General features: G+C 40.5%; 1 protein-coding gene across 2 annotated transcripts in view; it reads right to left on the bottom strand.

The window, feature by feature from the left end:
- Positions 1 to 1,566: 1,566 nt before the first annotated feature.
- Positions 1,567 to 13,338, bottom strand: part of KDM5A (lysine demethylase 5A) — a 51,366-nt gene continuing 39,594 nt past the window's right edge. For both annotated transcript variants that reach the window (XM_066549759.1, XM_066549760.1), the window contains exons 24-28: positions 12,432 to 12,575; positions 9,437 to 9,596; positions 8,711 to 8,931; positions 6,198 to 6,608; positions 1,567 to 4,655 (exon numbers count right to left, since the gene is read on the bottom strand). In XM_066549759.1, the coding sequence (XP_066405856.1) occupies positions 4,443 to 4,655; positions 6,198 to 6,608; positions 8,711 to 8,931; positions 9,437 to 9,596; positions 12,432 to 12,575 (1,149 nt within the window). In that variant the 3' untranslated portion in view covers positions 1,567 to 4,442. The remainder of the gene's footprint in view (positions 4,656 to 6,197; positions 6,609 to 8,710; positions 8,932 to 9,436; positions 9,597 to 12,431; positions 12,576 to 13,338) is intronic.

Genomic DNA, 13,338 nt, shown 5'->3' with positions numbered 1-13,338 from the left:
ACAGCAGAAACACACTGAGGGGGAGTGGATGGACAACCTACAATGGCAGCAAAAACGGGTAGGACTTCAATACTCAGGCTTCAGCAGTCACCAATTTGAAATCCTGGAGACAGCTCAAAGTGCAGTAGCTCAGGTGTTTCTTCTTACCCACCTGGGGAGTGGTATAGAGCAACTCAGATGGCATCAAACAATGCTGGCAGAGGACTGGAGCAGCAGAGCCCAAAACTCAGGAGGAGGGAACTCCCATTCAGTTGGATCTTTCCTGGCTGAAGTGATGTGCTGATGGAAAGTTAAGTCCTGTATCTGAGACATTATAAACGAAAAGATCTGGGGCTAACAGTAGCCAGAAGGAACAGGAGTCAGCAGTACTTGCAGCCATACAGGCCAGCCCTGTAGGAGGCTGCACAAGTGCGAGCAGCAGGTTAAAAGGAAGTAAAATCACCCCTCTATTCAACACTTTTAAGCTGTACCTGGAGTAACACATCCAGTTTTGGGCTCCCTGCAACAAGGACCACCAAGACTCTCAGAAGGCTGCAGCTCATGCCATGGTTCAAGGGAGGCTGAGGTGGATTTGTTCAGCTTGGAAACCAAGGCTGCTGGAGCTGCAGTCTCCAACTACCTAAGGGATGATTAGAGAAAATACAGAGCCAGACTCTGGCAACAGGCACATTAGAGCAAGTGAATTTTGCACTGAAGATGCTACAAAACCAAATGCAAAATCAGAGAAGTTGTTGAATGCTCATCCCTGGAAATACTCAAAATTTTATTGGACACAACCCTGAAAAATTTCACCTACTTTTAAAGTCACCACTTCTCTGGTCAGGAGGTTGACCCAGATGACCTCTAGAAGTGCCCTCCAACCTAAATTACTCTATGATTCTAAAAACTGAAAAGATCAGTGCAAGTTTCACAGTGTGGCTGATCTAACAGAAAACTGCCTGTTACCTTATGCTGTGTGACTGTGTTCCAATCCCTTCAGATAATTCCCATAATATCAGCAATATTAAGTTGCTGAAGACTCTTTAAGTCTTCATTACCAATGGTCCAGGCTGCACCAGCATTCAGCTACAGATCTGTCAAAAGCATAAATCCTAAAGGCAATGGTACTGAAGGTCAGCAGTGACATTTATATCTCTGCAAGCAAAGCTGCCAAATTGCAGGCCCTGTTTTTTTACAAGAAAAACCTGAAAACACGTAGTTTTGTACAAGCCATACAACTCAAGCCCTGGCCATTTTCAGCTCCTCACAACAGCTCAGGTAATTTCTTTGACCTTTTGTGTCAGACACATGAAAAGAAATAACAGCAGCAGTGGCAAGCAGCCTTTGTAGACTACAGCATTAAGACATGCACCTGTCTAGATACACAAGCTAATATTTTTGTGTACTGAGATTTTTGTCCCCAAAGCATGAGAGAGTTTTCCCACAGCTGTAGCAGACCTGTAAGAACATTTCTGTCTTGGCTTTGGCTGGCTTCTCTGCATACGCTTTTATGAAAATTCAAACCCCTAGGATCTGGAGACAACACCACAACTGTAGCTTTGGGTTTTTCAACCACTAAACTACAGGTTTTTCCAAAAGTTAACATTTATTCATAAGTTCATACTATCAGCAACCCTTTGATAGGAATTATGCTCTTAAAAAACAAGCTTAAACAATAAGATGTAAAGCTAATAATGGTCTTCAGTTTATGAACACCTTATCCAAAAGCAGACAAGACATCTGTGACCAGAGAAAAGTGTGGCAACCTCCTTCCAACAGTGGAACAGAGGCTCTCCACGTGGCTACATGAAAAACAGCTACTAAAAACGTGACTTTTGCATATGATTTGCACATTTCTTTCTGTTGTTTGCTCTTTCCTGTGCTTGTTACCAGCAGAATGACCACAGTTGCATTGTAGAGCTGTTTGCTTCCATCTTGTTGTAACTAGTGCTTCTGTCAACACTCTCCACCACACCTTCTACACAGAGAAACAGGAACATGCAATGCAGGTTTACTCAAAGATCTCTTTTCCAGTTGATGGCAATTACATACAATGACTTCATTGCAACAGAGAATGCAGGAATGGTTACCAGGATATGCTCAGTGGCTAACAGGAGATGCTAACCATATTTCCCCTGCTGTGTCACAAATTCTAGGAGTCAGGAAAGAATACAGAACACTGGGATTCCTTAAGAAATCTTGTACTAGTCTACTTCTGGAACGATTAAACATCTGTGACAGATCGTTTATCCACTCCATATGGGGAAACATTTACGTAGTACCGTCGGTTAAAGCTTGAAGGAAAAGTAACAACTGCTTAAATCAGTTTACCAAAACTAAGTGTACATTGAGAAAAAAAAAAGTAATTGGAGGCAAAAAGAGGGTATGTCTATCTAAAGCATAGACTCCTTCATAAATAAGTAAACAAATAATACTCTTAAATTTGCTAGGGTGCCCGTTCAGCCACATGCTTAACCACAGCTTGCTTTTGCTTTTAACATCACATTAAGTCTCTGGGGAGCAGGGATTAGAAGTCTGTGTCCAATTTGCACTCAAAGCTCCCAAGACTCTGGATCTTCTGTGCTCCATCTTATTTCTTTTCCTTTTGCACACTTCCCTCTTCCCAGGTAGCAGGCACACAGAAGAAAACAATAAAGTTCTGTCTACCTGAGCTGAGTTGTTTTTTTTTTTTTTTTTGGATGGATAATTCTGCCAAATAAATAAACTTCCAAACATCAGAGAACAAGAGAAGGGACACAGAACAGTCAAGACAGCACACCTTTGTTTTTGTCAATATTTCTTTAAATCCCAATCCAGCTCCTAGTAAGACTGGACACTACTTACAACACTCCTAGAACTGCAGAAGAATGGAAACAATAGGGAGCGAGTGGAGAGGGGGACAAGACAGCCCAGGGGCTGACTTCAGACATTCACATACACAAGGCCAGCATCCACTGGAGTCATTAAGGCCCAGATGCCCCACTAACAGGAACAAACCCAAATACAAAGGTAGCACATGAAATGTATTTACCTATTTAAACACAGGCAGCTGGTCAAGCTAGAATGGGGAAGGTAACTGCTAATTCCTTGTACTACAAGGAAGGAATGGAGTAAAAAAACCCAAGCCCACGGGCAGGTTTTTGCTTTGTGAACCTCTGTCTGTGCTGCTGGTTAACAGTGGTAAGTATAAAAAAATCAAAGAAAAATAATCTATTTATAGAACAAGTCAGTAGTCTGAGACATTTAGAAAAAAGTAAAAACAAGTCCTTCTTTAAAAATGGATTTACTAAAACAACTGTCACCCAGGATGACCCCAAGCCCTCTGGTCCTCTGGCAAAGCCAGGGGCAACTTCAAACAGGAACTGCTGCTGATTGTACACTGGTACACACCCAGCAAAGCCAGCAGGGAGGGGTTTGCACTGTGAACAGTATCTGCAGACTGCTAGCTGGTATCACAGGAGGCCATGCCTGTAGCCTGGTGATACTGGAAAGTTGTGAGTGAAACTTTTCACAGAAGCACGTGTCAGTGTAACCTCTGAGGTAAGTGGGCTGTCTTCTTTCCTTCCCATCCCTGGGTACAGATCTCAGAAGCTGTGCCCTGGGTGCTGTACCTCCTTGCCAGCTCCACCCTGCGCCACACAACTTCAATGTGCAGGAGTGCAGAACTCTAAGCAAAGCCTAGAACAGGAGAGAGCATCCCTGTGGAAAGGGAAGCACTCTGCTCTTCCCAAGTTCTGGTCTAGCTAGACATCATCAATGACTTCTGGCCAGGACTCCTCAGGACAGGAAGATCAGTTGTTTCCCACTGAGGAAAAAAAATTTGCCTAGTGGAGTAGAGTTGGGCTTCTTTTTTGGTAAACAGAACTTTTGCTGATTTTTGCCATTGTGAGCTCCTCTGCCCTTTAGCTACAATAGAGAAATTAAAAGAAATTCATCCACTTGCTCCCACCCTTATAGCGTAGTGTTAGCTGCCTGGATTTGGAGGCAATTTCATTCTCCCAAGACATCGCTCTACACACTGGGTTGGCATGGAGAGGTGAAAGATAACTTCCAAAGTCACCTCCTCAGGATAACCAGGTAGGTCTAAGAGCTCCAGCCTATGCCCACCAGCTCCAGGCCAGCTCCACTGCCAACATGGACTTCTAACACCCTCAAGTGTCTAACAGCCTCGAGTCTGCTCAGTCCTTGAGAGCAAGAGCCACACTCCAGGATGGAAACACTCAGGTCAGGAAGCACTGGCTGGAGCTGCTCCTCAGGCAGGGTGTGCATAGCTGAGCGGGTGCCTCTGTGCCCTGACAGTGCCACTGCAGGAAGGAAGGCAGCAGCACCCAAGGGACCAACTCTGCTGCACGTCTGTACATCCTTGGAAGAGAAGCTCAGGAGCTACATCAGCCTCAAACCCCTCTCCTTCTGAAGGGCTCCAGTGGTCCATTTCCCAAGAAGTTCTGGGCATGGAGCAGTTGCTAACTCGTCTCCTTGAGGTCTTCCATTGGTAGTTTGTAGCTCAGGAGGAAGGGAGGAGGTGAGGCGTGGGCAGGGCTGCTGGGCCCCTGCAGGGGTTTCTTTGCACAGTTTATACAGATGTAATCCTCGTTCTCAGCCATCTCTGGGGACACCCCAACACACACCTGATGGAACCACTCATCACAGCCCCCATCACACTGCACCCAGTCCACCTGCAAGAGAGCAACACACAGCTTGTTACAAGGAAGGACACACAGGCACAGTTTGTGACGAAAATACCTTCTGTTAAACCTACCAGAGCTACCAAGAATATAAAAGCTCTGGGGCAAAAATTAATGCCCCTAGAGAGCTTGTTTAAGCAAGCTACTTCAGTTGAATGGAAACTAACTCTTCCAACAAACCTTGCCCCTCTTGCATCCTTACACTGCAACAGCACAAGAACACTCTACAATTCCTGAGGAAAATGACTCAGCTCTCCTCAGATACTCTAAAACATATTTAAAAGGCTCAGGGATGGTTACTTCAGCACAGGTGAGAGTCTCCAAGACTCTCTTAGACTGCATTATCAAACAGCAGCTTTTGTAAATTTAAGTCCTAAGTGTCAGAACATTTAAGCTCCAATACAAACTTTGAGCTGAACCTACTGTACAACAATTTGGAAAAGACAAAAAATGAGTTAGAACGCAGGAAGGAAAAAACATTACTGATTTGATTCTGTAATTATTTGAATAAAAGTACATGTTAATTGGAGTCAGTGGGCAGAAACTCTGATTTGCAGGGTAAGAAACACAGATCCTTCATTTTAATGGCATCCACTGGTACAGCTATAAAAATTGTTACTGCTGTAGTTCTGCTTTCCACTTACAGGGGAATGTAAAACTGTATCAAAAAAGCAACAGGAGTGGTTGTATCAGAAAATCAGTAGTGGCAACCTATTTAAAATGAAGTAACATAATCATCATACAGATGTTACTTTGGTTTGTAGCCAACTACTCCTGAACAAATCTTCCGAAGTGATTAGTAATGGATATCAACAGCTGCAGCTTCAGTCATTACATTCCTGGATCTGCCATTTTTTGACAAGTATGGTATTCCCCTGTTGAAAGTAGAAAAGTACAGAAAAAACATTTTGAAAATATTTTTGATCATCAGTCTGTGTTAAAAGCTGACAATCATGACAGGCAGTACCACAGAGAGAGGCAGATCAAGTTTCTTTTGTAATAATCCAATCAGGTGTAAAATAATTGATTATTTATCTCCAACAAGCAAAATGAACCACTGAAGTTTAAGAAGATCACTCAGCCTGCAACATCACTGTTCACAGAGTGTATGCAAGAAATACAGAAAATCTATTTCATTTAGGAACATCACACATCCCACTCCTGCTCAGGGACACAGTAAAGCTAGGAATATTTCTTTCTGAATCAAAGAACTAATCCTTTGAATCAGCCAATGCATGTTGCACACAGTCAACAGAAAATTACACAGCTTGAAGAAGTTAAACTTCACAACCAAAACAGAGCACCTTTTCCCAGATTCTAATTTTCCATCTTCTCTTTTGAAGTACCTAAGAGAATAAGGAAGTCCTACAGTTCAACCTGCTAAATCCATGTGCCTACCAAGTACTACTCAATCATCTCTCATTTCTAACCACACCACTTTGGTTTCTCATGCTGCTCAACTTAAATATTACCTGGCACAGGGGTTCTGACTTAGCACAGAATTGCCTGTGACACAACTAAGGGGTAACTCACTTTGTCCTTGCAGGGCCTTTGGCAGTTCTGAGCAGCACACACAGCATTCTCATCATCTGACTCTTCTGCTCCTGACCAGTCATACTTGGAAGGAATATCCAGAACCTTCTTCTCTCTTTTTTTCTCTGTGCTCTCCTTGGTCAGTTCTACCTTTGCCACAACTGCCTTCTCTCGCTTCTTCTTCCGCTCCTCCTCCTTAGCCAGTTTCTTTGCCAGCTTGTTCAGCTCCTTTGTCTTATCCATAGTGAGTTTTAGCTTCTTCTTCTTGGGTTTTTCCAGTTTTTTCAGCTCTTTAGATTTTTGCTTCATATCTCCAAAGAACTGTTCTGCTCTCTCCAGTTTTCGTTTCCGCTTCCTCTCAGAAGAGTCCCTCCCTCTCATTTTCAGTGGTTTTTCATCCATGCTGTCATCCTTCATAGAAAAAGATACACATATTACTCAAAGACACATTTCCTGCAAACCTGAGCTTTGACAAATGTACTTACCTCTACATTTACCCTGATATGGCATGAAGAAATCTAGTCAACAACATACTGTTAAACAAAAAAAGCACTTAACTTGATTTTCACCATACTATAAAAAATTCCTAAGTGTTATCAACTGTGTCAAAGTATAATCAGCCAAAAATACCCACTGGAAAAAGTAAACTATCAGCAAGGGTAAGAAGGCAAAATAAGCAATAATTACAACTCCCTTCTCACATTGTTTTTTAATAGAAGTTGAGAAGATTAATCATTTGTTAGATGCTTATTTTTCATCCGAGGTCAGTCTTGCCTATAATTATTTTCGAGAGAAAGCAACTGCTGTTTTGGAGATTAAGAAAGAGTAATTGGTGAATTCTTAAAATGTATCAGCAACTCAAGCAAGAAGAGAAAGCAACATCCATTATTTGAATGGCTTCCAAATGGGCAGACATTGTAAATATCCTGGTGTCATCAAGAGCTCTTAAATAACAGATTCACATCACAAGTGGGGCTTAAAACTGGCCAGCTCTGTCCCTGCAGGTAACATTCACAGTGACAAGTCCTATTTATACCTGAAAGATTCACTTGTGTAGTCCTTTGTACAAATGGGACTGATTTGATTTCAGTCAATGCAGCTATATACTTTAACCTTAATTATTAATAGATTAAGAACATACTATAAACCAGAAGAGACTGTTTACTGTACACTACCTAATATAGCTACTCCACCCAAAACCAAATCCTCTCCAGATTATTTCACAGAAGTCTACTTATTTTGTATGCAAACAGACATAGAATATATTCAATTCTAAATGAGCAGCTCTGGTCAAGCAAGTATTCATAAAGGTTAACCAGAAAAAGTTATAATGCGCACACACTCTACACTCCTCACCCCACTCTCCTGGAAAAAAGCCTTGCTCAACTATTAATATAAGAGTCTGGCATATTATTTATAAATTGCTATTTGCTGGCATTCAAACTTCTTTTCAATCAATTCCCTGCCAAAACCATTACACTGAAAGAACATTAAGCTTATGTAGTACTTGGGCTGAAAGGTGGTCAAGCAGCAGAACAGGGAGGCAGGGGCAGTTTTGTACTCCACACTTCTAACTGATGCAGTCTGGCAACACTTGAACTCACCCACTGTGCATGGATGGCATGCAGAAAATGAGACACCAATTAATTTGTTCACCTCACTGTTTACAGCATGCAACCTTCCATCTTGTATTGCTGTACACCACCAAAAAGCCAAGAAAGAACCAGCATCTTCTGTTCTTCCTGTACAGCTCAGTAACCCAACAAGCCATCATATAATCCATACGGTCAAACTGACCCCTAACTGCAGCTGACAGATGATACAAAAGGGGTTCCACTCTGGCTCTTAATCCAACAGCTTGAGTTGAAACTTCAAGAGAAGTTTCTATTCTAGCACACATTCCTTGCCTTCTGCATCAATGTAGCAAAGTGATTTTGACTAGACCTCAGAATCAGCAGATAAACCTGCCTGATCCATGGCAGCTGAGCAAAGCAATCAAGACATCTTCACAGTGTATCAATAAAAAACTGCTATGTCTATGTTATTTTGAGGAAGAACATGAATCTTATTGTCTGCATTATCAAAATATGCTTTCCCCAGTAAGAAAGTTCAGTAACATACAAGTATAATGTCATATAAGCTAAGTGTAACTTTTCATCTTCCTAAGTGTTTCTTGTAACTCTTTTGCAGATTCCATTTCCAGGCACAATCAAGAGGAGTGCCTTCTCAATTAACCTGTTACCTTCTAAAATAAGGTTTGCATATGGAACTACTTGAGAAAACTGTTCTAAATATGGTTAACTGTGAAGGACAGTGCTATGGCATGAGTGATCAAGAACTGAATTTCTGCATCACTTATTCTGTTGTTTTCTGTAACCTACTACTTTCTCCAGATGAAATCCAAACATGACAAGCTGAGCACTCAACTATTCAAGATGATATTTATATTAATCCACCAACAGGATGTGGTGGGATTTCTGGTCCACACCAGAGTATTTCTGCGAGCTCCCTACCTCCATGATGTGAAGAAACCTGTCCTCAGAGGGAGGATGAGTGGCCTGTAAAATCCTCCAGATGTGCTGAGTTTCATCCAGAGATACCTCCAGCAGATCTCCTACCATCATCAGATCTTCCAGCTGAGCTTTTGCTCCAGGTGACAGCTCCAGCACGGGGGGCTCCAAGCTGCGAGGTACCAGCGGGCTCTTGCGAGGCTGCTTCCTTGGAGTGCTAGAACCTTTCAGACAGGAGTCAAGACACAGAATCCTTAAGGCTGGAAAAGACCTCTAAGATTACTGAGTCTGTGCCAAGCCCACCACTAAACCATGCCCCCAGGTGCCACACCCACATGTCTTTTGAACACTTCCAGGGACATGATTCCACCACTTCCCCTGGCAGCCTGTTCCAATGCCGAGCATCCTTTTAGTGAAGAAAATTTTCCTAATATCCAATCTAAACTTCCCCAGACAAAGCCAAATAAAGATAAAAGGAAGAGATCAAAACCAAAAGAAATTAGGTATTTTTTACAACATTTTAAGGTGGGAAACAGTAGCAACTAAAACACACTGGCACAGGTTTATATATCAAATATCAGCAAAGTAACTACAATGTAACTCTGCTGTACATTCCTCCAGACAACATATCCTGTACAGCTAGTGTGGATACAGAGCAGTTCCACTCCTCACTGACTGCTCATCCCAGTTATCTACTTAATTTTATCTCAATGTATACAAAGCAAATACCTTGAGAGCAGCTTTTAGAAGCAGAGGAATAGGCGTGTTCAGCACAGAACGAGGGAGCAGTCCACATGTGTGTCACCACCTCCTCTGATTTAATGGGGATTTCCTCATCACAAAACAAATTGGGTTCCAAGCTGCTGGAGGATTTCACACTGGCATTGTCCTGAAAAAGACACACAGAAAACATGCAACATCTGAATCCAGAAAATACCTACTTCAAAGTCAATTCTACTACGACTAAAAAGTCTGCTGCTCCTAAAGCCCTCCTCTGAAGCACTCCATCAGAGATACCAAGATTAAAAGTAAAAATTATATCCCTACTTACATGGTGGATGAATACAGGAACTATGGAGATAGGTCAGTTTATTTACAGCTAGTGCATAAAAAACACTTGACGAGTTTCCTCACTCAGCACCTTAAGTATGGTCTTCAGAAGTCAACATGATGTAAAGAGGCTTTTTCTTAGCCTACATAATTTATTATTTTGCTTGAAAAGTCAGACTGCAAGCCCATGAAGACTTTATCTTCCATAAAGCAGGGAGCATGCTGACTAAATTACAGTGACTAGAGAAAGAAATTATTTAAGATTTTAGAGGTATGAAAAAAAAAGGGCATTCCAGCACAGTGAGAAATATCAGCATAATGGCAAATCAAATGCTATCCTGAGATCAGTACTTTTATGGCAGTCTTAAATCAGTTTAAATTAGGACTAAACACTAAAAAAAGAGGGCTGTCATGAATATTTTCAGGAACACAATACTGATAGCACTGGCCTGTGCCCATCTCACTGTGTTGAGTAAGACATTGAACAGCTCAAGGTATTGGACAAGACACTGTCATTTTATGACATAAAAAAGGACTTTGAGAATGGTAATATCTCTTTCTCTCCGTGGCCTTCAGTTATATGTTTAAAAGAAAGTACAAACTAATGATTTCTGTACAGAACTACAAGTGGGAAATTCAAATTTAAATTGCCCCGATGAAAAGGTAACAAATATACTCAGAAAGAGGAAGGTACTTCTCCCTACACAGCAAAGAATTTCTATCTTGAACAGTATCTTGTTATGGGTATCTTATTGTACTATGGGTATCTTATTGTACTGTATTAAAGGAAGTTCACGGCTAACATATAAATTTTGAAATTTTTAATTTTTTTTAAAATCATCATTAGCGGCCATAGGCAATACTGGTGCAAAGAAATGAGGAAAAAAATACAAGTTGAAAAATGAAAACAGATTGCAGATTATTTGACCAGTGAATGTGTCTGCTTGGAACAAAACTTACAAAAAAATCTAGCTACTGCACTCCTAATGAAGATTTACTGGAAGAACCATGTTTTAATTAAGAGACATATAATCAAACAGATCATATTTTCATATCTACTTCTCTAACAACTGCACATTTGAGAAGCCAGAGAGCGTGGTTTTCAAAATACAGTCTACAGACCCTTAGGAATTCAGGATTAATTCTACAGGGTCCACAACAAGAGCAAATACATACACGATGCATAATGAGCTGTATCTTTTTTTAAACACACCAGAACAAGTCCACGTATCAAAAACCGGAAAAACCCAACCCTTAAAAGTCAACAGTATAGAAATAATTAAATTCTGAGCAACTTTGGGTTTTTTTGTTTTGGGGTTTTTTAAAATCTTGCATCTCCTAGTTTATACCTGAAGAACTTGATTGGTTGCCGGAAATTTGTCTTCTATTCCAATCATCTTAGTAGACCTAACAGAAGACGTTTCTGGTCTCTATCAGCTTTGCTTAAATGTATTTTTTACGGTGAACATCCAAACCAAAAGGGTTAAGCATGAGATTTCTAAATTATGACAGTAGAATCATTAAACAAATGAAATTATGCTCTTGAAAAACCCCAAGATCCTGGCAAGCACATGCCATCTTTCTTGACATGTTTTATCACAGCCTCAGAAAATGCCTCATAAAGAACCCTGAAGCAAAGAACAGTTTTGGGAATTACTTTTATTTATAAAACTAAATTAATGAAAAGCTGTAGCACCCAACAGCAATGTATTCTTGTTGGCATTTCACAGGGGACTCTGTGTCACAAATCTGTGTACTCTATGCATCAGGCTGCTGAGAAACAAAACACTTAAAAATAGGAGATTACACACATCATACCTGGAGAATATGCTGCCCCTCTATAAACCAGAATATCTGCCTTAGAAGAATTTACATGTCTCTTAAGATAGCATCTTCAAAGGCAGAGATATTATCACTAAAAAGAAAACACTGCTCAAGAAGCAACTGTGGCATTGCCTCTGCCTCTACATATTTCAAAAGGACATTTCAAGACCTTGAAAACACATGGTTTTCTCCACAACTGCCTTTTCTCATGAAAATTCTTCTCTCAATAAAACACCTCAGAAATTTAACTGCAGTTACAATTTCTGTACTGAATCCAGACACTAATTTTACAACATGATCCAGACATCTTGTCTCAAAAAATTCCACACTCCAAAATGGAACACATGTACTTGCTTTATACAAGGGCTGAATGAAGAGGAAGGTATGAAAACATGAACAAAGCTCTGGCATCAGGAAACTTCTTACACAGCATGCAGTTTTTGAAGGCTAATCTTTTTGCTGTAGCAAAAACTTTCCAAGAGCTCTTCATATAGATTCTTATATTTATGACTCATGGTATCTCTCAATGGGGCATAAAGACAATGTTCATCCTCCAGGCTGTTATAAATACAAATCCCTTTTTAAGTGTGTCTTTTTCCTCAGCATTAAAAGGCATCTTTTGAAATTCAAAAGGTGGAAAAGACTTTGGAAATTTTGCATAAAAACATTACAAAACTTCACAACAGTTGAGAGAATGGGGACACTGAGATAAAAATCAGGAAGCACCTCTTCTGCCACAGGCAGAATATACACAGATAGTTTTAAATACAGTAAATATTCTGGAAAAATGGATTACAAGACAGGTGTTCTGTATTTATTCCATGCAAACAAACCTCTCTGGATTACCTACCTTTATGTCATAGCCATATGTCTCCCTGATGTCTTCATCAGAGTCTGTCTCTTCATCATCATAATCCAAAGTCTGCCGTGGGGACGAGGACACACTCCCTATCACTCTGTTAAAGGCTGACTGCTGAAAACTTGTCAAGTGCCCCTAAAAAAAAAATTAAATATGGAAATGAAACAATAAAATTTCCCAGAAAAATCTGTAAAACCTAAAGAGTTATTAACAAAGAAAACAGTTGTTCTTTTGGCCTGAGGATAACTGCCTGGACATCACAAAAGATACCAGTTACAGCAAGATGTGAAAAAAGATAGGGAAACATCCAAGTAAAAGGTTTGGTTAGATTCTGATTACCTGTTTTTTAATAATAGTGACTGGAAAGATCTAGATATTGTTCTTCAGTGTTACAAATTACAGCTTCTTCACTACAACATGACCTGCCCTCACTCTCAAGGTGAAGAGGTCAGCTATGGTCAGCTATCAGTGTTCGACTACATTCCCTGCTGAAATTTACTAACAGGACACCAAATGCTTGTGAATGACAATCCATGAGAAGTTATAAATATTGAGAGGCTGGATTCTGTAAAGAGGAAAATGGAATTTGGACACCAAAGTGGGAACTGTTTTACACATCTTGAGGCCTGTACCCAGCTGTTACAGCTGACCTGATGTTTCTTACATACACAATGCAGAATGATCTGTATCTTTTTTTAAACACACTGGAACATGTCTACATATCAAAAACTGAAAAAAACCCAACCCTTAGAAGTCAACAGTATGGAAATAATTAAAATTCTGAGCAACTTCAGCAGTTGCTGTTGACAATGAGTGCAGAGGAACAGATCTGCTCCTGGAGCAGCAATGTACAAAACAGAAGCCAGCCAAAACCTGTAGAGCACTAAACTAAGTAAGA

Source organism: Molothrus aeneus, chromosome 5 (genome assembly GCF_037042795.1).
Source record: "Molothrus aeneus isolate 106 chromosome 5, BPBGC_Maene_1.0, whole genome shotgun sequence".
NCBI lineage: Eukaryota > Metazoa > Chordata > Aves > Passeriformes > Icteridae > Molothrus > Molothrus aeneus.
This window is presented reverse-complemented; position numbering and strand designations above follow the sequence as displayed.